At 35.4% G+C, this 24,624-nt stretch overlaps 2 protein-coding genes across 4 annotated transcripts; both read left to right on the top strand.

Moving 5' to 3' along the window:
* Positions 1–3,851: 3,851 nt before the first annotated feature.
* On the top strand, positions 3,852–8,533 carry LOC133305888 (receptor protein kinase-like protein ZAR1). Its single transcript, XM_061506135.1, has 2 exons — positions 3,852–5,388; positions 7,471–8,533. Exons 1-2 carry the CDS (start codon positions 3,858–3,860, stop codon positions 8,103–8,105), a joined length of 2,166 nt encoding a protein of 721 aa, XP_061362119.1. The 5' UTR covers positions 3,852–3,857; the 3' UTR covers positions 8,106–8,533.
* A 6,074-nt stretch (positions 8,534–14,607) lies between these two features.
* LOC133305886 (protein DETOXIFICATION 44, chloroplastic) lies at positions 14,608–22,727 on the top strand. 3 transcript variants are annotated; one of them, XM_061506130.1, is made up of 13 exons: positions 14,608–14,900; positions 15,659–15,783; positions 16,004–16,156; positions 16,279–16,421; positions 17,678–17,813; positions 18,608–18,704; positions 18,811–18,911; positions 19,807–19,970; positions 20,545–20,616; positions 20,732–20,848; positions 21,567–21,662; positions 21,809–21,930; positions 22,111–22,727. In XM_061506130.1, exons 1-13 carry the CDS (start codon positions 14,677–14,679, stop codon positions 22,169–22,171), a joined length of 1,611 nt encoding a protein of 536 aa, XP_061362114.1. In that variant the 5' UTR covers positions 14,608–14,676; the 3' UTR covers positions 22,172–22,727. The 3 variants fall into 3 exon arrangements, with proteins under 3 accessions (XP_061362114.1, XP_061362113.1, XP_061362115.1); XM_061506129.1 differs by having other exon boundaries at positions 15,998–16,156; XM_061506131.1 differs by lacking the exon at positions 22,111–22,727 and having other exon boundaries at positions 15,998–16,156; positions 20,732–20,840.
* Positions 22,728–24,624: the final 1,897 nt, after the last annotated feature.

The following is a 24,624-nucleotide window of genomic DNA, read 5'->3' as shown; positions in this document are numbered from 1 at the left end:
GGTAGGGCCGTAGAGGGGAACTATACAATACAAACTGAGCTGGATAATTAAGGTCTGAAGAATCATTAATACTGACCTTAAAAATTTGCAGATGCTGGATGCACATGGTGTATTAATAGCTTTCCCATCCACAGGAAGGGGTGCATTGACCTTGCAGAACACATTAATATCATAGAAAGACAAGGTTGATTATGGTAATATATAGAAATGCAAACCATACCCCACCTTTTTTTTTTTTTTTTTTTCTTTCAGGATTTTTTTTCCCACAGTAATACTGCCTCTATAACACTTTAAGCTCACAATGGTTTCATTAAAAAAAAAAAATTCAAGTTAGCAACCAAAAATATATATAGTCAATTAAAACCATTTACAAACTTAGATGCAGGGAACTTGTCAATTTATAAAGTATATTCAGTTTTAAACATGAATTATGTCTATATCAGAACACTTCAGGATATTTTAATTTTGGTGTGTCATTCATGTTCAATATCTGTGGAAATTGTTTCAATGGTGAAACTCTTTCATAATTGGATCTAATTCTTCATATATATTCTGTGTAATAAAATTTAGTAAACTGTATAAGATTTATTACAGAGAACTAACTATTAAGTTCATTTATTTGGGAGCGAGATCCATGTTCCTGATCTGACAGTTGGAGTTATTCTTTTTTTTTTTGCTGGTTTTATGTAGTTGAAATTCATTTGGTACTAACTACGTCCCTTGTCTACAAAGCAAAGTGTTTTATTAATTCTTTAGGAGTGAATTTAATCTGTCTTCTTTTGAAATAGGGGAAAGATATCATTGGGCATGCATAAAGTCGTTTTATCTTTTGCTGGTAGAAATCATTACTTAAATTATGCACTCCAGAAATACTGAAAACAAATATGCATTAATTGAGTTATCGTACGTGTGGCTGTGTTAGCTTCTAAGTTTGTTTTGCATGATTGAGAAGTCGATGTAATTATCACGTATTGTTCCATTCAATGAATAAATAATTACAGCAAAGGATAGGTCTCTCTGCAGTGCCCAATTAAATGAAGGAAAAGAAGACTGTAATTTGAATGGAATGTGAGGTACAAACAAGTGTCAATGACAATGAATGTGTGTCCTTGCCATTATGATTTCGAGAGAGTAGTGTTTGGTTGAAGAAAGGGATTACAGCACTAAGTCCCAAGTTTTGCAAAATGTGATGACAACAAGAACTCATGGTGTCCGGAAGGTATAATAATGTCTTGGAATTCATACTTGTCAAATGCATTTATTATTAACTATTAGAGGGAGGATATTCGAAATATCTTATTTTTTTATTACCATCTATTATCACTATATATTTTTAAGAGTACATAGTTATAATATTAAAATTATTATATTTTTTTTCATAAACTTTTCAAAAACTTATTGACTGACATATAATAACTTTAATATTATAACTATGTACACCCCTAATGAATGATAATAGATGGTAATAGAAAAATAAGATAGTATGAATATCCTCTCTCTAACTATTAACACTTCATAAACTATTATTTTTGTTGATATACTAAATCTTTTCCTTATCTCAAAGTGAAAGAAAGAAAAAATCGTAATATATTAAGGGATATGTTATTCTGCTTACTCTTATTCCACCTATCTTTGCCTACCTCTTTTAACACTGTTAGATTACAATCTAATATAACGATGAAGATTTGCGGGATAAAACAAACTTTTTAACCCCTTTCTTTCTCCCACTGCCTCCCACCCTTTCTCTCTCCTCCCACCCCCTTTGACGACCATCATCTTCGTCAAGCCTACCACTCCCCATCCACATCACTCTCCACCGTCCCAAATCGTGTGATCGTGAGATCAGAGTCCCAAATCGTCCTACCATGAGACCACTATCAAACAGCAATCCACCATATCACTTATCTTTGTCAACCACCATATATATATATATATATATATATATATATATATATATATATATATATATATATATATATTGCAATATTGTTAGAACGGCATCCAACCAATTCAATCAGAAACTAAATCATTAATTGATTTGGTACAAGTTATTTGGCTAATTGTGCTTACAAATTCGTACTAAATCAGGATATCGCAGGATCAATATTCGTACTAAATCAGGATATCGCAGGATCAATCAGGTCCACAAGATATATTTAATAAATTAAACATATAATTTGATTAGGTCAATTTCATAAATTGAAACTTTGTCATGTTCAGTTAATACTGCTCCAAAAAAAAATGTTGTGCTTGTGATCGTCGAAGATGATGGTTGTTGAAGGGGGTGGAAGGAGAGAGAAAGGGTGGAAGGCAATGGAATAGAGAAAATGGTAAAAAAGTTTGTTTTATTGTGTGAATCTCCACCATTGAATTAGATTATGATCTAACAGTGTTAAGAGTTGTAAGCAAATGTGTAACATCCCAGGCACTGACGAGGGCGGGGAGTGATCGCCGGTGCGAAAGGGCATGGACAAGGAGCGACTCTTGGCAGGCTTCCAGCGACGGGGTACATGAATGAATCGAATCAATACCCGAAAGAGAGAGATTCCAGAGACTGTGCTAGTATGAGACGGTACAGTTTGAGATAGCTTATAAGAACTAATTGGTACTACCTATACTAACAAGATGCATCTACTTTTCGGTAGTTCAGAACAAAAGAACTCCATAGTTAAGTGTGTTTGACTTGAGGCAATTCTGGGATGAGTGACCTCCTCGAAAAACGAAGTGTGCGAGTGAGGACAAAACATGTTGAAAAGTCCCGTGTTAGTGTGTGGAGACAGTCGTTAATCCTTGCAAGTTGCCAGACGTTACAAAATGTAAGTAGAATAAAGGTAGACAAAATAATCTTATCTCATATATTAAGTACTTAAATAATGGGTATTATGATTCTCACCCCAACCCCTTATGAAAGGGATACTTATCTATCATAACTAATCTCTTTAAATCTTCACAGATATCAGGATTCCTGTGATCTTTACTTGAAAATATAATTAAAACATAATTACAAGTATCACTTCATCATTCTAAAATTTTTAGTGATTCTCGAAGTTATTTTTGGATATAATTAAATTAAGGATCTTGGCTTATCAAGAGTAACATTCATGTATTAACAAGAAGAAAGTTTATAATATTCAGGTTCAATTATTGGGGGATAGATTGAATATATAATCCAATAGCTTAAAAAAATAACTTGGACTTTGTTAAAAATGATTAAATTGCTACAGTTGAAAGTTGAAACATGTGAAATAAGCAACCACATTGCTCAAAGACTTGAATTGTGGAATATATTATGTATTTTATTCAAGTAGAGTGCACAAAGAAACAAAATAGAAACAAATAAAAACTTCCAATCATTGAATTTTTACATACATTAGGAATCAACTAAAGTTTTCCATGTGGATTAAGAACTTGACTTTGCTATACTGTATTGTGGAAAGTCCAAACAAAAAAGAAAGAAGTATTAAGACCCCACGAGGCAAATAACAGTTGAGCACAATCATCAACATTATTTGAGTAAGTAGTAACTCAACCAAATTCCCAATCCAATAAGCCAATTTCAATTTGTCACCAAATTGAGAAAGATTCTTTCTTCCTTCTCCCAATTGCTTATTGCTTCTCTTTCACTTCACTTCACTCTTTCTGTTAGCAAGTCCTCTCCCCCACTCTCTCTCTCTCTCTTTCATTGCTTTCTCTCTCTACCTTTTTGGCGGGAATTGGACCCACCAAATTAAAATCTCATCCTCCCCCAACTCTTAGATAATTTTTTTCTCTCATAAATATACAAACAACTTGCTTTCTTTCTTACTTACTCTTGCAACCTTTTCTAACACATCTTCCAAAACGGTGTCGTATTCTAAATGAGCTTTACTTTCTTCCTTCTCTTCCTCCTCTTCTTCTTTCACCCTGTCGTTTCTCTTTCCTCCGACGGCCTTGCACTTCTAACTTTAAAATCCGCCGTCGATGGCGGCGGCGCCTCCGTGCTCTCCGACTGGAACGACGGAGACCCCACCCCGTGCCGGTGGTCCGGCATTAGCTGCGCCAACATCTCCGGCCTTCCGGAGCCCCGCGTCGTCGGAATCGCCCTTTCCGGCAAGGGTCTCCGAGGCTACCTCCCGTCGGAGCTCGGCACTCTTCTCTACCTCCGCCGTCTCAACCTCCACACCAACGCCTTCCGCGGCTCCATCCCCTCCCAGCTCTTCAACGCCACCGCACTTCACAGTATCTTCCTCCACAGCAACAACCTCTCCGGCAACCTCCCTCCCTCCGTCTGCAACCTCCCCCGCCTCCAAAACCTCGACCTCTCCGACAACTCTCTCACCGGCGCCATCCCTGAGTCAATCAGAAACTGCTCGCAACTCCAGCGCCTGATCCTCGCCCGGAACAAATTCTCCGGCGAGATTCCGGCGGCTCCGTGGCCGGACCTGCAGAGCCTAGTCCAGCTCGACCTGTCCGCTAACCTTCTAGAAGGTTCGATCCCGGACCAAATCGGCGATCTGAGGTCCCTCGCCGGAAGCCTAAACCTCTCGTTCAATCACCTAACCGGTAAGCTTCCCAAGTCTCTGGGGAAGTTACCAGTGACGGTTAGCTTCGATCTCCGAAACAACGATCTCAGCGGCGAGATTCCTCAAACGGGGTCGTTTTCAAACCAGGGACCCACCGCGTTCCTCAACAACCCAAACCTATGCGGGTTCCCTCTGCAAAAACAGTGCACCGGTTCAGCGCCGAGTGAACCGGGTGCGAGTCCCGGTTCGGTCCGTGGACACACGAACCGGTCCAATAAAGGGCTTAGTCCCGGTTTGATCGTTCTGATATCAGTGGCTGATGCTGCTGGGGTGGCTTTGATTGGTCTTGTGATTGTGTATGTTTATTGGAAGAATAAAGACAAATCCAATGGGTGTAGTTGCACTGGGAAAACCAAGCTTGGCGATCTGAACAATGAGAAATCAAGGTTATTTTGTTGTTGTTATCGTTGTGGTTCTTCTTCTTTGGGATGCATGAATGGGTTCAAGAGTGATGATTCTGAGGTGGAGGAAGGTGAGAAAGTAGAGGGTGGTGGGAGAGGAGGGGAAGGGGATTTGGTGGCCATTGATAAAGGTTTCAACTTTGAGCTTGATGAGCTATTGAGGGCCTCTGCATATGTGTTGGGGAAGAGTGGGTTAGGGATTGTGTATAAGGTTGTGCTTGGGAATGGGGTACCTGTGGCTGTGAGGAGATTAGGTGAGGGTGGGGATCAACAGAGATACAAGGAGTTTGTTGCTGAAGTTCAAGCCATTGGTAAAGTCAAGCACCCTAATATTGTGAGGTTGAGAGCTTATTATTGGGCTCCTGATGAGAAGCTTTTGATCAGTGATTTCATCTCCAATGGCAATTTGACCACTGCCCTTAGAGGTCAGTTCTTTTCACATTTTTGTTCCTCTGTTTCTTTTTCCTTTTCCTTTTGGGTCATTCATTTCATTCATTCATTGCATTCAGTGATGAAGGGGGCTTGACCTCCATTTTTACTCCTTACCATACATATCAGAGTGGCTTGCTTTGGGGAAAGAGTGGACACAATGATGACTAATGATGAGAGTTAATAATAATGACAGACATTAGATCTTAGATAATGTAATATAAAATTTTAGGAGATTGTTATTAAAAGCTCAATTTTGTTCTATTTGATCATCTCAAATTTTTGAGATGAATGGTTTTTTTATCAACAAAATATTGAAAATAAGGTAGTAACTAGTATAGGCTTGACCGCTTGAGCGTTTAACAACTTAAGATATACTAGTGCATTTATAAAAATTAATATATATATTGTATAAGTTCATGTACTTTAATACATAATAGCTTATTCTTTAGGAATGTTTTTATTAAATTCATATAATATTTGACATTCTGTAAGCTGTTAAATAACACGGAACTTGGTATGAGATTCTTTTCAACATTTTTGTTTTCAAGAATTAGTACAAGAGGAATTTAATGAGCAGACGAGGTTCTCTCTGAATTTTATGTTTTATGCGCTTAATAATCTGATTAATTGTTGTCCTTTTTTTAATTCAGCCAAAAGAGAATTGTTGTCCTTTTTAGAAAGGTTTTTTAGCAAAAATAATAAATTAATAATTTTTAAAAATTTATTAGAAAAGTATGCTAGATTACTTGCATGGGAATAATGAAAGAAATTGACTGTTCTGTCTTCTTCCATATCTTTATTTTTTTGGGCTAGAATTGTCTTTTCTGTTTTAGATTTGTGGGACAATGGGACCAAACTGGTTGGTTAACTGCTGCCAGTGTGCAATATTAAATTTTGAATTGTCTTGGGAGAAACACAGGAATAATCTTACTTTTTTTTTTTTTTATTTAATTTGATGTAGTTTTGTTAGATGTTTATTTATTATTGGCAAGGGGCGTTGGATCCAAGAAATTGTTTGGTGAGACAACAGTTCCTAATGTAAATGACCTGCCCTCTGGAGAGATCCGACGAGAAAGTAAGACATTCACCATGTGTCTGGGGAATGCGATGGCAATGGTGTACTCATGTTGGGACCATGAACTTCTAGAACTTTATCACATTCTCACCACATGGGGCCACAAAACAAACCAAAACTTTAGGTGGAAAAGTTACAATTTTCCACTTCCAAAGCCTTTTCTTAAGAGCAGTGTCTGTTTGACTTAATTATTCGGATTCCTTTTTAATACGTATATTTTCAGCTTATCACACACGCCCTAACAGTATCTTTTATTTTATTTTTTGAAAAATACCTAACAGTATCTTTTAAAGTAGCTTTGTATAAAGTGTCTTGTGATTGTAGGCCAAAAAAGAACTTGCAAGTTTGTGCCGCTTTTGTGCCTTTATTTCATTCAGCTAAAGTTGAACTTCCTAGTTTTTGGTTCTTTTTTTTCATAGATGAACTTCCTAGTTCTTTGACTCCTGGCGAAAAACTTTGCTTTTCCTTGTGTCATTATTTATCCTTTTGGCTAAACTTTCTTGCTTTTGAAGCAGTCTCTACCAACTTCACGATCTCTTGTATTAAACCCGGGCCCTACTATAACTGTTTTCCTACTCTCTTTGCTTCTACTCCACTTATGTCTTACTACTATAAGGAAAATGTGCTATGTAGGATTTAAGATACATAACCAATTATTAATGATTATTATATCTGAAACTATTTATAAAAATATTTGAAATTGTTGTATTTGACTTCATCTCAAGAAGATATATATCATTCTATATCGAATTTTGTATAATTTTTTTTTTTTTTTTGTATGAACAACATGCATTTGTAATAAAAAGAACTCGTGATCTGCTCTGCATTGTATTAGATTTATTATCTTCACAACATTTTTTTTGTACGAACAGCATAAATTTGTAATTGCAACAAAAAATAACTCATAATCTGCATTTGCATTCTGTGCTAGATTTATAATCTTCCCAATAAAAATTTTCAGCTACAAATAGTTCATATTTAATCCTAATTATTTATGCAGGAAGAAATGGTCAACCATCTCCGAATCTTTCATGGTCAACCAGGCTGAGAATTGCCAAAGGAACAGCTAGGGGTTTGGCCTATCTCCATGAATGCAGTCCAAGAAAATTTGTTCATGGTGACATCAAACCCTCCAACATCCTTCTTGACACAGACTTCCAACCCCTCGTTTCTGATTTTGGTCTTAACCGACTGATCAGCATCACCGGGAACAACCCCTCCTCTGGTGGCTTTATGGGTGGAGCTCTTCCTTACTTTAAGTCATCACAAACAGAGAGAACTAACAACTATAAAGCCCCAGAGGCTCGAGTTCCAGGTTGCAGACCCAATCAGAAATGGGATGTATATTCATTTGGAGTTGTATTACTTGAATTGCTTACTGGCAAGTCCCCAGATTCTTCTCCTGCCGCATCAACTTCTGTTGAAGTCCCTGACTTGGTGAGGTGGGTAAGCAAAGGGTTTGAACAAGAAAGCCCATTATCTGAAATGGTTGATCCATCACTGCTCCAAGAAGTGCGTGCCAAGAAAGAGGTGCTAGCTGTGTTTCATGTAGCACTATCATGCACGGAGGGAGACCCTGAGGTCCGGCCTAGGATGAAAACTGTCTCTGAAAATCTTGAAAGAATTGGAACATAATATCCTAATGTTTACCAGCTAAAAGTAGTGAGCCTGAGACTGGAATTTCCTTGATACACAAGGAAGATGCACTTCAGTCCCGTGATGCATTTTTGTGGTAGCATTCTGAAGATTTTCTTGTGAGGGCACCAAGATGGTGTTGCAAGTCCTTCCCATCTTGGACAAGGCCCTTATACCCTTAACTTCTGTTTTGAAGTCAAAAGCAATTTTTTTGACAGCTGTCATCACCATCACAGGTCTTATCTCATCTTTATTCTTTTTTGGCGAAATATCAAGGAAGTTAGTAGATATATTTAAATTTTGTTCTGATCTCGTTCCCTCCAGAGTCTGATTACAATAATTTTACAATATGTTGAGTTATTACTTGGGATCGTGGATTCAGATGTAAGTGTATAATAAAATGTTATTAATGACAACTCAGTTTCACATTCGCTTTATTGTTTTCAAGATTGACAGTGCTCTTGAATTTACTGTTGTTTTGGCTTGTTGTATATGATGAAATAGTGTTTTACTTTTGGTAGTTATTCTGTAATATGCACTAAAATATAGTGTAAAAAATAATACGCTACAACAAGAAACTCGATAAATCCACTGATATACGTTTTAAACTCGATAATACATTGTAAGATTTAATTTTTTTTTAACATTTTCTTTATTATTTGTAAAGTTTTCATATTGGTCTTACTAAATAACCTGAGTCAACTACCCACACAAATATTTACTAAATAACAAAGGGATTGTTAAAAAAAGGGAAAAAAATGTTTATTCTTATAAATAACACAATTTATATCATTTCACTCTCATAAAGTGTTGTAAATAATATTGATTTAGTTATTATTTAGTTTTTATTTAGTCATTTATTGTTGTATTGGGCCAAGCCCTTTGTTGTATTGGGCCAAGCCCATTAGGTTAAAAGTAGGTCAAATATTCTCTATAAATAGAGAACCCTTTTGTACAGATTATTGACAATTCTATAATATATTAGAATACCCTTTTTCAAGTTGGTATCAGAGCTCTCGATCTGAGGGCTTTGCTTCCGCACATATTATCTTCTTTTTTTAACAAAACCCTAATTTCTTTGCCTCTTGCCGCCATTAGCCGCCACCGGAAATTTTTTCCGGAGACATTTTGGACCAAGGGGACCATTGTTGACCTTATTTTCCTCCGATCTATCATTCTACACACTGTTCCTCCGCCACAAACGACCGAAACACCTCCGACCGCCTCCAATCAGATCTGTCTTCACCGTTTGGACCACTTTCCGGCGACTTTTCAACCGCGACCACCCACAGACAGGTGCGCGCTCACTGGACGACCACACCAGAAAAATCTCAGCCGGTGAAGCCCATCCACGCGCTCTCACGCGCCGCCTCTTTCCCGGCGAGTGAATCCCACGCACAGCTCCTTTCTCCGGCTCGTGGAGGCGCGTGCGGCCGTGTTTTTGGACCGGACCACCACCATTCTTCTCGTCTTCTTGTCTTCTGTCTGGATCTGTAATTATTTTTCTGATCAGAGGTCATTTGATATTCTGTTTGGTTGATTTTATCGCTGGTTGTTAACTTTTTTTGTTAAAGAATGGCCGAGCATGATAGTTCTTCGATCTTATCTGGTAAGAGCACACGTTCTATATCTCTTCTTGCTTCTTGCACTGATTTTAAAACCTCATGGATTTTGGATTCTGGTGCAACTGATCATATGGCTTGTCGTACTGAGTTGTTTTGTTCTTATCATCCTACTGTTGGTAGTCATACTATATCCGTAGCTGATGGATCCCATAAATCAGTTATTGGTTCTGGTAACATTCAAATTCAACCTTCCTTGTTTCTTAAAAATGTTCTTTATGTTCCTCAGCTTTCTACTAATCTTATCTCCACTCAAAAACTTACAACTGATTTGAATTGTTCTATCACATTTTTTCCTTCTCATTGTCTTATTCAGGATCTTACCACGAAGAAGACAATTGGAGTTGCTAATGAACAGGATGGGTTGTATCATCTCCTTCCAGACCATGCTAGCAAAAATCAGTTATTAATGACACGCCATCCTTCTACTGCAGAGTCTATGATTTGGCTCCATCACAAGCGTCTCGGGCATCCACCATTTAGTCTTTTGAAGTTTATGTTCCCCTCTCTGTTTCTCAATAAGTCGGTTGAGACCTTTCATTGTGATGTTTGTGAATTTGCAAAACACCATCGAGTGTCATTTCCTTCTAGCACTATTAAAAGCAAGGAACCTTTTTCTCTTATCCATTCTGATGTTTGGGGCCCTTCTAAAGTGCACAGTGTTTCAGGTGCTAGGTGGTTTGTTTCTTTTATTGACGATTGTACTCGGATAACATGGATATACTTGATGAAAGACAAATCTGAAGTACCAGAGATATTTATTCGGTTTTATCACATGGTTGAGACTCAGTTTGGTAAGGGTATTAAAAGACTCAGATCTGATAATGGTACTGAGTACGTCAATCAACGCCTGTCACAATTCATTTCAGACAGAGGTATGATTCATGAGCTCACATGTGTTGATACCCCTCAACAAAACGGGGTTGCTGAAAGGAAAAATCGTCACCTTCTTGAAGTTGCTAGAGCACTACTTTTTCAGACATCTGTTCCTAGTTCTTATTGGGGAGAAGCAATATTAGCTGCAACTTTTTTGATCAACCGTTTACCTTCACGGGTCCTTAACAATATCAGTCTTATTCATTCCATGACTTCCTTCTTTCCTTCTGTTCCAATATTGCAGAGCCTTCCACCAAGAGTGTTTGGATGTGTTGCCTTTGTCCATGTTCATAAACAACATCGGAGTAAGTTGGATCCTAGGGCTCTTAAGTGTGTCTTCCTTGGTTATAACCCTTATAAAAAAGGGTACAAGTGTTATCATCCACCAAGTCGGAAATTTTTTGTTTCTATGGATGTCACCTTTCAAGAATCTGAATCTTATTTCCTGGGTCCTCATCGTCAGGGGGAGAATAGTTCTTCAGAAGACTCGTCCCCTTCCTTCTTTGAGTCTGGATCAATCTTCTCTCTTCCTAGTGTGTCTGCTCCTGGTGTGTCAGAACCTTCAAATACACCTGAGATACAACCCATACTGTCTCACCAGCAACCTCAATCGTCTGAACCACTGGTAAGTCCTGAATCTCCTATTTCTTCTGAGTCTCCTGAATCTCCTGTTTCTGATTCTAATATTATTTCCTCTCATGATTTGTCTATTTCCTCTGATATCTCTAATGACTTACCCATTGCTTCTACTTCTGATAACTTACCTATTGCTCTTAGAAAAGGAAAAAGATCTTGTCACAAGAAAACTTGTTCCTCCTGTCCCTCTTGTACTCAATACCCTATCTCCCACTTTGTTTCCTCTGCTAATCTTTTTGTGCAGCACAAAAGCTTTGTTTCAGCACTAGATTCTATTGCAATCCCAAAATCAGTACATGAAGCCTTGAAAGATAGGAATTGAGCTCAAGCCATGCAAGAGGAGATGAATGCTTTGGAGAAAAATAAAACATGGGAGGTTATTGGTAGACCCAACGGAAAGAAAGCAGTAGGGTGCAGATGGGTTTATGCCCTGAGATATAATTATGATGGCACTCTTGAGAGATATAAGGCTCGATTAGTGGCCAAAGGTTACACTCAAACCTATGGCATTGATTATGAAGAAACCTTTGCTCCAGTTGCAAAGATGAATACAGTTAGAATCTTGTTATCCCTTGCTGCCCATTACAATTGGGATATAAATCAATTTGATGTGAAAAATGCTTTCCTCAATGGTGAGTTAGAAGAAGAAGTCTACATGGAAATCCCGCCTGGTTTTGATTCTGTGAAGGGGGAAAATAAAATTTGTAGATTAAAAAAGGCCTTGTATGGATTGAAGCAGTCACCTCGTGCTTGGTTTGGAAGATTTACTAAGGTTATGATGACCTTAGGATACAGACAGAGCCAAGGAGATCACACTCTTTTCTTCAAGCACTCCCAAAATGGGAAGCTTACTGTGCTCCTTGTATATGTTGATGATATTATTATCACAGGTGATGATTTTGTGGAGAGACAGATTCTGCAAACACGGCTTGCCTCTGAGTTTGAAATCAAAAAACTGAGATATTTCCTAGGGATAGAAGTAGCTCATTCAAGCAAAGGAATTTTTATCAGCCAGAGGAAATATGTTCTTGATCTTCTCAAAGAAGCAGGAAAGCTCGGGTGTAAACCCTCTAATACTCCTATTGAGCAGAATCACAAGATGGACTATGAAGAAGAGAGTCCTCCAGTTGATAAAGGACAATATCAACGGCTAGTTGGGAAATTGATATATCTGGCCCATACTAGACCAGACCTAGCTTATGCTGTTAGTGTTGTCAGTCAGTTTATGCACGATCCAAAAGAAAAACACATGCAGGCAGTAGAGAGAATTCTTCAGTATCTTAAAGGTACTCCTGGTAAAGGATTGTTATTCCGACGTGATGGCAATCTATCTTTAGAAGTCTACACAGATGCTGATTATGCTGGATCCGTGACTGACCGTCGTTCTACCACTGGTTATTGCATGTTTCTTTGCGGTAACTTGGTGACATGGAGAAGTAAGAAACAAGATGTGGTTGCCAGATCAAGTGCAGAAGCTGAATTTCGAGCTATGGCTCAAGGCATTTGTGAGTTACTGTGGCTAAAAATTGTACTTGATGATCTCAAAATAAAATGTGAGGGACCTATGAAGCTGCTATGTGATAATAAGTCCGCTATTTGTATAGCTCATAATCCAGTTCAACATGATCGGACTAAACATATTGAGGTTGACCGCCATTTCATCAAAGAGAAACTTGATAGCGGGTTGATTACCACTCCATACATTCCCACTGGGCGTCAATTAGCTGATCTATTAACAAAAGGGCTTCCTTCAGACAGATTTCAAGAACTTACTAGCAAGCTGGGAATGATAAATATCTATTCCTCAGCTTGAGGGGGAGTGTTGTAAATAATATTGATTTAGTTATTATTTAGTCATTTATTGTTGTATTGGGCCAAGCCCTTTGTTGTATTGGGCCAAGCCCATTAGGTTTAAAGTAGGTCAAATATTCTCTATAAATAGAGAACCCTTTGTACATATTATTGACAATTCTATAATATATTAAAATACCATTTTTCAAGTTAAAGAGGTGAAACTCACATCTTTATATATTTTTGTTTACTCTCTTTTCTCCTTTATTTATCTCTTTCTCTCACTTAAAATGATACAACTTTACATCCTTTAAAATGATAGATACTTTTCCCTTAAAAAAAAATGTGTTAACAATTTTATAATCTAAAATGAAGTGTTGCAATTGGACATGATGATGATATGAGTGATCTCACTGTATACTTTTTATGTCAATACAAGATTTATATCCAAGACGATGCACGGAATTGTTTCGTTCTTTCCGTTAGCATAGTAGATAACAGTACATAAAAGCGTAAATTAAACCGAATAAAAAATGAGAAGCACCCCCATCATATGCATATGGAGTGAGGCTGAGAGCAAATTAGATTGAACGAATTCTCTCATATTAAAATTTAATATGATTTGATGATGTTAGAATTTTGTATCTATCTTTTTGTTCGATAATATTGGTTGAATCCCACTAATTTATCGTCTAGAAAGAGAGTTATAAACACAAAATTTTAACATGTAATGAAGAAATTAGCAGACCACAACATTCATAATTAAAGCAGTGGGTAGTCAAAGTTTAAGAGTACTTGAGCAAGTAAATGGTCCGTTTAATTGATTTTTGAAATAATCAATTTTATTAAACGTCTTTTTAAAAGATTTTTGATTAAATTTTTATTTTATTTTATACCAAAGAGGCTGGTTCAAGTAATTTTACTTTAGCAATATCTTAGATTCAAGTCTTTATAAATGTAATTTTTTCTCGAGAGTTAGTCCTATTACAATGTAAATATTTCTGACTTAGAATAAAATTGTCTCTCGTAGTTACGATTGTTTATAAAAAAATTATTCTACAAAAGATAAAAAGAAGTATCATCTAAAAGGATATAAATTGTGTTCTTTTAGGTGATTTACACAAAGTATGACCGGTCATACTTTATGTAAATCTGAAAAATTACTTTTTTTTTTTTCTTTTTTCAGTCACATCGCTGACGTGTAAAGTGAAAAAAAATAACTTTTTAAATTTAAACAAAATATAACCGATCATACTTTACGTAAGTGACTAAAACAACATAATTTATATGATTTTAACTGACAAAAACCTTTATAAAATTAGTTGATCTAAACGAACGACAAAATGGTACTAAAATATGAGTACATCTTGTACTAAAATTTACGTACATTTCCATTAGGTTGAACTGTTGTACTTTATAAAAAAAAACATGAGGCTCAAATTCCTAAACGTAAACAATTTTGGAGACCCAAACAGAGCATGGCCCTACCAACACAGATATTTATTATTTATTTATTTTTTCTGGCCATATAAATACATATATCCGTTAAATTCAAAACAAAAAAATAAAGAAAAATGAAGATATAGTTGAGCTCTGTTTGGTTTCGCCACTTTTCATTCTTCTGATTCTGATGCTCCAAATTGAGAATGGCGTCTTCTCTCTCTACCTGTTTTCTCTGCATACACTCTTTGAAATCTCCAACACTAACCACAAAACCTCATTGCTTTGCTCGTCTTCGAGTTCGAGTTGCAACTAAAGCTTCTCTTCACAACAACAGTGACAACACTGATTCTGATGAAACTCCGTCCCTCCAATCCACCTCCCCTAAACAAGTTCATAATTCGTTTTCTTCTCTGCTTCCTCGTTTCAGGTACTCTTTGATTTTGATTTCCAAGTGGAGCTGGGATTTTTTTTATTTTTTATTTTATTTGGTTTTGAATTGTTTCGAGTTAAATTTTAATTTTGATTTGTTTTTTTTTAATTTTTAAATTTGGGTTTTAAAGTTTGTTTCTTGGGATCTTAACAAAAATTGGTAGCTTAAATTTGATGAATTTGTTGTCTATGCTTTGTTTTGAGTTTAATTTTAGTGGTAAAGTGAATTTTGATTTGGTTTAAGATTTGTTTAGTTATTTATAACTTGAGTTTTGAAGTTTGTTTCTTGGTATTTGAACAGACATGAGTGACTTTCATTTAATGAATTTGTTGTTTATGCTTTATTTGAGCTCAGTTTTGTGCTTAATTGGGATTTTGAAATTGATATAAGGGTTTTAATATAGTTATTTGTGAATTGGGGTTTTGAAGTTTGTTTCTTGGGCTTTGAACAGAAATGTGGTGCTTAATTTTGATGAATATGTTGTTTGTGCTGCATGTGAATTTAATTTTATACGTGATTGGGATTTTGAAATTGATTTGAGGGTTTTATTTATTTAATTAGTTGTAAATTGGAGTTTTGGAGTTAGTTTCTTTGGCTTTGAAACGAAATGGATGGCTTAAATTTGATGAACTTGTCGTCCATGCTTTGTTTGAATTTAATTTTATGCATAAGTGGGATTCTGAAATTGATTTAAGGGTATTTATTTATTTATTATATATTGGGGCTTTGAAGTTTGTTTATTGGACTATGAGCAGAAATGGTTGGCTAAAATTTGATGAACTTGGGATGGATATACTGTCCATTGCACTTCCTGCTGCTTTGGCTTTGGCGGCTGACCCACTCGCCTCATTGATTGACACAGCATTCGTTGGCCACATAGGTATTTCTGTGGAAAGAGTTTATGATTGAAATTTTAATTATTCTAATTGCTTAGCATTGTTGGCTGTTTAATAAATAATTGTAATCCTGTTGTTGTCAATGACAATGATGGTAGCAAGTATTGGCTTTTCTCTGGTTCTGTTTGTTTTGATTTATATTGATCTATGTTTGTTGTAGTAGAGAGAATTCTCCCTTAATTAGTTTTATCTATGCAGGGGCAGTTGAACTGGCGGCAGTTGGGGTTTCAGCTTCTGTGTTTAATCTTGTCTCAAAAGTATTCAATGTTCCTTTACTTAATATTACTACATCCTTTGTTGCGGAGGAGCAGGCACTAATTAGTAAGGAGGAAGGTTACAGCCGAAGTGATGAAAGTGGTAAGTTGTTCAAGAAAGCTATCACACTTTTAGTAGGATGTCTACTTTTCCTGGATATGGTTTTAGATTTCTTCTTCAGATGTATCTACTGAGAGTTCTGGTCTTATGTGGGTGTTATCAAGATTTTTCAAGCAAGTATCAAAGCAAGAAGCTCCTTCCTTCAGTATCAACTTCTCTAGCACTCGCTGCAACTCTTGGAATTGCTGAAACTGTGGCACTTTCCCTTGGCTCTGGCATTCTTATGAATATCATGGGTATACCCGCTGTATGTCAAACTTGGCTGATTATTGATCCATACATCAATTCATTTTTTTATTATGCTTCTTCATGTAATACTTTCTTCTTGAGTCTGCACTTTGCTGAGCAAGACAACCTCACCCACCCAACTCTAGGAAAAGGAAAAAATAAAAATAAAAATCATTGGTTGCAAACACTAGAAGCAAAGTAATTTATTCAGGGTTAGATCTAAATGTATTTATACAACGTCTGTGTGGATGAGGTAGAGCTATCATGAAAATATATCTTAATTGTGTAAAGAACCTTGGGATACACCACCCCAAAAACTAGCTCAAAGGGTGGGAGTGCTCAAGGCCTTATAAAGGCCACATTAGTTGCCCACACAATCAATGTGGGACTATATATCTCAACACGCCCCCTCACGCAAGAGTCCTTTGGGCTAGAAGCGTGGAATTGCATAGGCCCAATTTTTGGTTTACCTTTTTGTGCTTTTTATTTTAATTCCACTTTAAAGTGGGGGACGGTGAGACTCTGATACCATGTAAAGAACCTTGGGATACATCACCCCAAAAGCTAGCTCAAAGGGTGGGAGTGCTCAAGGCCTTATAAAGGCCACATTAGTTGCCCACACAATCAATGTGAGACTATATATCTCAACAGAAAGCAATATTCAGCTAATGTTTCGCATTTATATTGAGGTTTGCTCATACAAGTGTGTTTAGTTGCTTATAACCTTGTTTTCTGTTGTACAATTGCTAGTGAAATTTTTTCTTACTCTGTTCTTATATGCTAGATAGTGGTGTAGAAATCATGGGATATATTGGGAAAAAAAATGAAAAATAAATTTCAGATGTAAAATTATGTTTCATTTTAAGTAAGCTTTTATTTGTCATATGAAATGTGTTGAGGATGGCTCTCATGCCTAAGTTAATTTCTATAACAATTTGGAAAACTTTAAAGACCAATTTCATTCTGTAATTGTAGCATAATAGTTAATCATACATGTTTTGATCAATTCAAGAAGCATATTAATAATCAATGTAAATTTACTTTGTTTTGCTTCACATTCATCAGCTATCAGTCCTATTGTTTGGCTTTCCAATTTTTTTTATAAACACTGGTATTTTGTTGCTTTTTTGTTGGTTTGGGGTCATGAAAAGTAAACAAAGCATTTTTTCAGCTCTTCATGGGTGTTTGATTTATATAATTTAATTTTACTTGCATAATCTTAGACTGAATAGAGATCTTATTTGCATCATTTGTTCCATTTTATATGCTGTACAGGATTCTTCCATGCGTGGACCTGCTGAGCATTTTCTTACATTGAGGGCCTTTGGTGCTCTTCCAATTGTGATTGCATTAGCTGCACAAGGCACTTTTCGTGGATATTTGGATACAAAGACGCCCCTATATGCTGTTGGCAAGTATTGCAACAGCTTCTTCTCTCTCTCTCTCTCTCTCATATGTTACATGCAATTGAAATTAGGAATTTCTTCATGGGGTTCTTTTGGCAAGGATACTTTGTCACTAATTTTAATTGGCAATAATACTTAAGTTTTTAATTATAACGGCAGAGAGTTAGAAGTAATTCAATTTAGACAAGAAATTAACGCTTAAATATGCCTTTGAGAATCAAGAGAAAGAGACAAAGTATGACATAATTTGAAAAATTGAATTCAAACAAGTATACATTGGCAGAATCCAAAAACAGAAGGCTCTGTTGTTTATACTTTATGGATGTGCCCGTTTTATGCTGTTTATAAATGGAAAGATGCAACAAATTTTACTTTGTTGACAACATGATCATTTAAACAATCTTAATTCTTGGTAACGGCTCTGTTGGACTACTATATGAAATGCAGGCTCAATGCAATTTTACAATAAAGAATGATGAATGAATTAGGGATAACGCTAGGCAAATAGCTATTACCTGCAAAATCTTTTTGGGTTTTCTTCATTTTACCTTTTTCTGCATAAAAGAGAAAGCAGATGTTTGGCTTTCTAATTTACATTTATGATTTACATGATGATTTTCTATAAATTCTCACTGCACATTGGTTCCATGGGCTATCTTTTTCTTTGTTTTTACATGTTTATACCTGCAAAATGCTCCATGCAGCTCTGCCAGTGTTGCTTTGGAGAAGTAGGAGTATATGTCTAGGTAAAAGGATTTGCTGGATGTGTAAATGACTAAGGCTTGTCTTGAAATGTCAGGTGCTGGCAACTTTCTTAATATCATATTGGATCCGATATTAATATTTCTTTTTGGTCTTGGCATTGGTGGTGCTGCAATTGCCACTGTGATCTCTGAGTACGTCAGTGCTGTGGTAAACTTAGTATTGTCTGGGCATTTTGCACATGTCCCTTAGTTCATGTGATCTTCTGCTTTTAACAGAGTTTGTCTTTATGTTCACCAGATACTTAACAGCTTTCATTCTTCTATGGAAATTAAGTGGCAAAGTTCTGCTAATCCCTTTTGATTTTGATGGAAGAAAAGTTTTCAGCTATCTGAAATCTGGTACTTTTTCCCAATTAAGTTAAATTGTTGCTTTGGCTTTCCTTATCCTTCAAACAAAATGATTAGTTTTGGTAATGATAATGGAATGATCAGAGTCGATCGGAAAAGTGATTACTAGATTCAGCAGTATGTCATTGGAATTTTCCAAGACATACTTCACCTGTGCATGATTGTGGATAGCAAAAATTTAACTCATTGAGTATCTCAACTCAACAATGCCTTATCTTCAAAACTAATCAACTAAATGCGAGTATGGGGATCATATATATTTTTGGTTTTTGTTATTTTATGCTTCAAGTGTATTCTCTATTGATTTTGCATTTATTTCTACCTTTTGCTTGAAACTCTTGGTGAGACTTTACTTGTTAATTCAAGTTTGATTTTACTGTTTAATGTCTAGTCAGTTGGAATGAGAGTTTTTAGAAACTAGAAGGATAATAATTTGTCCTCCAACAATATTTGTTGGAGATCTTTGTAGGTTAGTTCACAATATAAAAAATGTGGGAATTAAATTGATTTTTTTTCCTTGACCGGTCGAACCTAGTTTCACATGTGACTGTTTCTTAGTAATCTATTGCTGATAGAACTAGATGAGATTGACTGATTTTAAAAGTAATGTATTATAATATTTATTGAATAGAGTCCATTTTCCAAAGGATATTACAATTGCATTGCCTCTTAAAGGTGAATTTGGTGGCATTTGAACTTTTGAAAGGAATTTTGTGTCTATTGGCTGATGATAATGTATTGTTTTGTATTTTTAGCTATGAGATATGATTTACATTAGCTTGAAAATGTTTCTTTGGTTAACAACTTCTATGACTTGACAGAAGACATGATATGAGTTAAGAAGCAATATGGATTAATTTTTGCTTTTAACTATTGCATTCTGTAGGTGGTCTTCTTATTGGCAGGACTTTGGCTGTTTTTATAACTATCACACTGGCAACATCTGTGGCAGCTAAGCAGGGCCCTATATCTATGGCAGGTCATCAAATTTGCATGCAAGTTTGGTTGTCTGTATCTTTGCTCACTGATGCTCTGGCGCTTGCTGGTCAGGTTAGATAATATTATTGCATTGGACTATAAAGTGCATGTTATTTAGATATAGACCAAAATTTCACTAGATCAAATGATCAAAACATATCTCATGGCAGTATGGTCAACTCATGAATTCAAGAATAAAATTTTATTTTATTTTATTTGTATGAAATGCAATATGGTCAACATTTCGTGACTTTCCCTAACCATGAAATCAAGCAAATTGGGTCATTAAGTTTTAAAACTTTTGCTGATAAGAAAAAATGATTTCAAACTTCTAAGCAAAATACCGTCCCTTGCACGATAAGATTGATATTTTTCCATTTTGTAAGATACTGAAATGGTATTAGTAAGGAATTCCAGTATTCTACCAGATCCTCCAATGTGGCAAAAGAAAAAATTGGTAAGTATTGAAAGAATTGGCTGTGTCTCATGCTACTTCGACTGACACAGATGGTATGAATTCTACTTTTAGTTGAATTCATATTATTTAAGATATGACACAAACATATTGTTTGAAAATTATTGGGTGATTGGAAGTTGTTTGGCTGAAACTTACTACGTTATGTTGTTATAATGACATCTTTTACAGGCACTTCTTGCCAGTAGTTACTCCAAGGGAAATTATGAACAAGCACGCCTCATTATATATAGAGTGCTACAGGTTACTGATTGTTGTCACCATAAACTGCTTCCCTCCTTCCTTCATGTTTTCTTTTAATGAGGTTGGAACTTATACTGATCAACTTTCTCCTCCTACTCTGAAACATGTCAAACAGATTGGTTTAGGAGCAGGAATCACTTTGTCTATGATCTTATTCTTTGGGTTTGGAGCATTTTCTAGTTTATTTACCTCAGATTCGGAAGTTCTGGATGTTGCTCAGTCAGGTATATTGGTAAGAAATCACAATTTTTTGCAGAAAAGTAGATTTACTACCATTTTGTAGGCTTCATGCCACTCCCTAGTTGTCATGGATTGACTTTTAAGAATCAGGTGATCAGCCTGTCCAAAAGTGGGACTGAGTGGCTAAATCAGGTCCTTAAGGACCAACTTGAAATTGAAATCCTTATGGTTGAAAACCTTACACTATATAGTGTATTTACTGGGGAAGGAGTTTGTCCAATAAAGTAAAGAGTGCAACTCTCTTTTTTTCCCTCAAAAAATGGAATACCTTGAACTATTTATCTTCTAAAGTTACTTGGTTGTGATGAATGCATAAACTTAGGTCATTTTGATATTTTCTGCCAAATTTTTTCTTACAGAGTATGAATTGCCATAATTGATCAATATAATCGATTGTTGCATGGCTACAAGTTGAACTGAATTTCTTTTAGATTTCCATTTACATAGAAATCTATTTTTAGATTTATACTCCTATTCCTCTTATATGGATAAATCATATCTTGCCTGCTGAAAACTTTCCGGATAAATTGAAAGCTGATGTTTTAGGACAGAATCCGAAGTTATGTGCTTGAGGGGCGTTTTAGTAATGCTACCTTTTAGTGGGACTAATATATGTTCATTATATGTATTATGATTTTCTATGCTTTATGTGGATGCATTTTTATATAGTAATGTCGTTTGAAACATCTGAAATTTACTCGCATGTGCAGTTTGTTGCTGGAACTCAACCAGTGAATGCTTTGGCATTTGTTATTGATGGAATTTATTATGGGGTATCGGACTTTGGATATGCAGCTTACTCTACGGTAATTACCAAGTCCAATAATTAAACGATACTTAAACATTTCATATGATATTTTCCTCTTAACTTATTTCCTTTTGCCTTTTTTTTTTTTTTTTTTTTTCCATTCTTTCTTTCTTCCCTTTTGTTTTTGGCTTTTGTTGTTGGTAGGTGCTAGTTGGACTAGTTTCTTCAATTTTCCTGCTTGTGGCTGCTCCAGTACTTGGACTTCCTGGAGTCTGGGCAGGACTGTTTATCTTCATGACTTTGCGTGTTCTAGCTGGAGTTTGGAGGTAAAGTCTTTAGTTCATTTTGATGGTGATAATTTGGAGACTTTGTATTGGTGGATTATGATCCGTCTTACTATTAAAATTCAAATCTTAGCTCAAAGAACTATGGCAAAATGATACAGGATATGTTCTCTTCTGAAGATTACTATTGAGTTTTAATATTTATATTATCTTATTTTTAAGGTTTAGCAGCAGAAGTGGCCAATGGGGTATGATCTGGTATGAAGATGGAACAAGAGACTGACTAACTTGCATTCAAAGTCATGTATTCAGTATTCAGAAGTTCCAGCTTTCACTTATCAGGAGGTTGAAAGGCCATTTTCAGGATGCTCAGTACATGATTCTCAAGAGTTCTACTATACGGACACTAACAGGCTTTGCACCCCCTCTAATCCCTGCAATTGAAGAGAATCCAGTAGCAGTGCAGGATTATAGTAAATCATTAGAATGTCAGAGTAATTGCTGCAAATCAGTTGTCAAAATCTGGCTGGTGCAAGTAGAGAGAGTTTGAATGGCCAAAAGAAGCACTGAGAGGGAGAAAATTATTGAATGACCAAGCCTGCAGCATAGAAGCCAAGTCTTTTGGCCTTGTGGCTTTTGTTGGTAATTTGTATTTATTAGGAGATTGTGCAAAGCTTTGTCTATGTTTGGTGTGTAGTATGTGTTCTTCTTTTGATGAGTCCTGGTCATTTTCATTATTAGTGTGACGAAATTACCAAACTCCTTGAAGACTGGCAATGTTAATTTTAAATTAGCCATATAGAAAAGAAGAAAGTCTTTTGAAATGCAATTGCGTTGTGTACCTTATGAACCTTACCTATGGTAATTGTAGGTAAGCAACCATTGGTTTGTTCTCTAAGATACATCATTCTGATTTGTTTGTTAGTAAGGGTTATTATTCATCTCTGCTTGGTCAATAATAATCAATAGGTAATTATGACATAATAGTTATTAAAGGGATTTGAATCCTCTCATATATAAAAATGATAATTTGATCATGTTATTTGATCATAATTACTTATTTAAAAATCATATATTTTTTTCTTTCTTATCTCATCACAATAAGTGATTGTGATTAAATAATATAATTATATGATCACTCTTTTTACATGAGAGGATTCAAATCCATTATCACAGTATTCAATATTTATTGTAAACAATCTCGACAACTGCGTGTCATGTGAATCAACTATAGTTTAAGATTTTATTAACGATAATTCTAACTACTATATAAAATTAAATGGTGCTTCTCTCTCTAAAATTTAAATTTTTGTTTTATAATTTTGTATAATTTATATTTAATATTACTTCTTAATGATACTTTTCATTAATTTTTATAATATTTTCTAATTTTCTTGAAAGATGTGAAATCTCATTTTATACTAATACTAGAGGTGGCAAAGTGGGTGGCCCGCTCCGCCTTGCCCCACCTCGTCAAAAAATGAGTCCGCCCGTCTCGCTCCGCTTTTGAAAGTCGGTTGAAAAACTCAGCCCGTCCCGCCCCGTTTGGCGGGTTGGGCGGGTTGGCCGCCAGCCCGAGCCTATTTTACACTGACCCGCCTCGGCCTGCCTATGCCCGCCATCAACCCGCCAAAAAATGAGCATGTCCCGCCCCGCCCCGCTTTTGAGATGGGTTGAAAAACTCAGCCCGCCTCGCTCCGTTTGACTGGTTGAGCCAAGTCTGTTTTACCGAGTCTAACTAATACCCTGCTATTTGTCCCAATCAATAAAAATTTAAAAGAAACCTTTGGGAGTTTCTACCGTCACCCCAATACTAATTTAGAATTTAAATAAACAAATATAGTAACTAATTATTCTTAATAAAAATAAACACTCAAAATATTAGCTAAATAAAATAAGGGGTTTGATTTTCTTATGTTGCATGAGAATTGAATTCTCATGTTGTGACTCAACTAGTGGTGAGTCCCACATTCATTAAAATGAGAAAAAAAAGAAGAAAACTTTTGCACACAAATTAAAGGATTACAACATGAAAATTGAATTTTCATGCTGAAGAAAATATTTTTCAATAAAACAATTAGAATCAATGTAAAAGGTTTACTTTTGTACGGGTGTCAATTCTTCTAAGATTTGCGTACGCATAGTTTAATCCTAATCTTCAAAATGCAAAAGCAAAAGTTTACAAAATACAATTTTTTTTATAAAATGAGAAAAAAAAAATTTATAAAATATTTTCATAGAAAAGGTATGTCTTCATTAAGTAACTGATATTTCTAGCCTTTGGTATTCTAATTCGTAGACCATGTCTCTTATTTCATAAAAAATATTTATAACGTATTTTAGCCATAATTTTACATGTGTAAATTTTTTATGAATTTTTTTGATAATATACGTTATTAAAATTACATAAAGTTTCCTGTTTATAAAAAAATATCATTCTAAAATTAATTTAATTTTATAAAAATGTATACAATATTTTTATTGGGGAATTAAGTGTTATTTTATATATTTATAAAAGCATATGTTATTTTATATCGTTTAAACTTTCATGTGCAAGATGTATTTTTTTATAAGTTTTTTTTATATAAAATCCACTCTTTTTCTCATCTTATTTTTTACAAAAAACACTTGATTTTTTTTGCCTTCCCCCTCATTTTCTTAACTTTAATAAAGCATAGATGTAGATCTTCTTTTTCCATTAAATGAAGGGATAAACAAGTATTATAGTGTAAGAAG

The sequence above is a fragment of the Gastrolobium bilobum genome, unplaced genomic scaffold (genome assembly GCF_033153095.1).
Source record: "Gastrolobium bilobum isolate Gb01-03AN ecotype WA unplaced genomic scaffold, APGP_CSIRO_Gbil_v1 utg12810, whole genome shotgun sequence".
NCBI lineage: Eukaryota > Viridiplantae > Streptophyta > Magnoliopsida > Fabales > Fabaceae > Gastrolobium > Gastrolobium bilobum.
The sequence above is the reverse complement of the archived record's forward strand: the minus strand, read 5'-3'. Positions and strand labels throughout refer to the sequence as shown.

Coding starts and splice junctions, on each gene's coding strand:
- LOC133305886 (XM_061506129.1), top strand. CDS start 14,677: ATGGCGTCTTCTCTCTCTACCTGTTTTCTCTGCATACACTCTTTGAAA. Junction 19,971..20,544: donor CTCTGGCGCTTGCTGGTCAG/GTTAGATAATAT, acceptor CATCTTTTACAG/GCACTTCTTGCCAGTAGTTA. Junction 21,931..22,110: donor GTTCTAGCTGGAGTTTGGAG/GTAAAGTCTTTA, acceptor CTTATTTTTAAG/GTTTAGCAGCAGAAGTGGCC.
- LOC133305888 (XM_061506135.1), top strand. CDS start 3,858: ATGAGCTTTACTTTCTTCCTTCTCTTCCTCCTCTTCTTCTTTCACCCT. Junction 5,389..7,470: donor TTTGACCACTGCCCTTAGAG/GTCAGTTCTTTT, acceptor TTATTTATGCAG/GAAGAAATGGTCAACCATCT.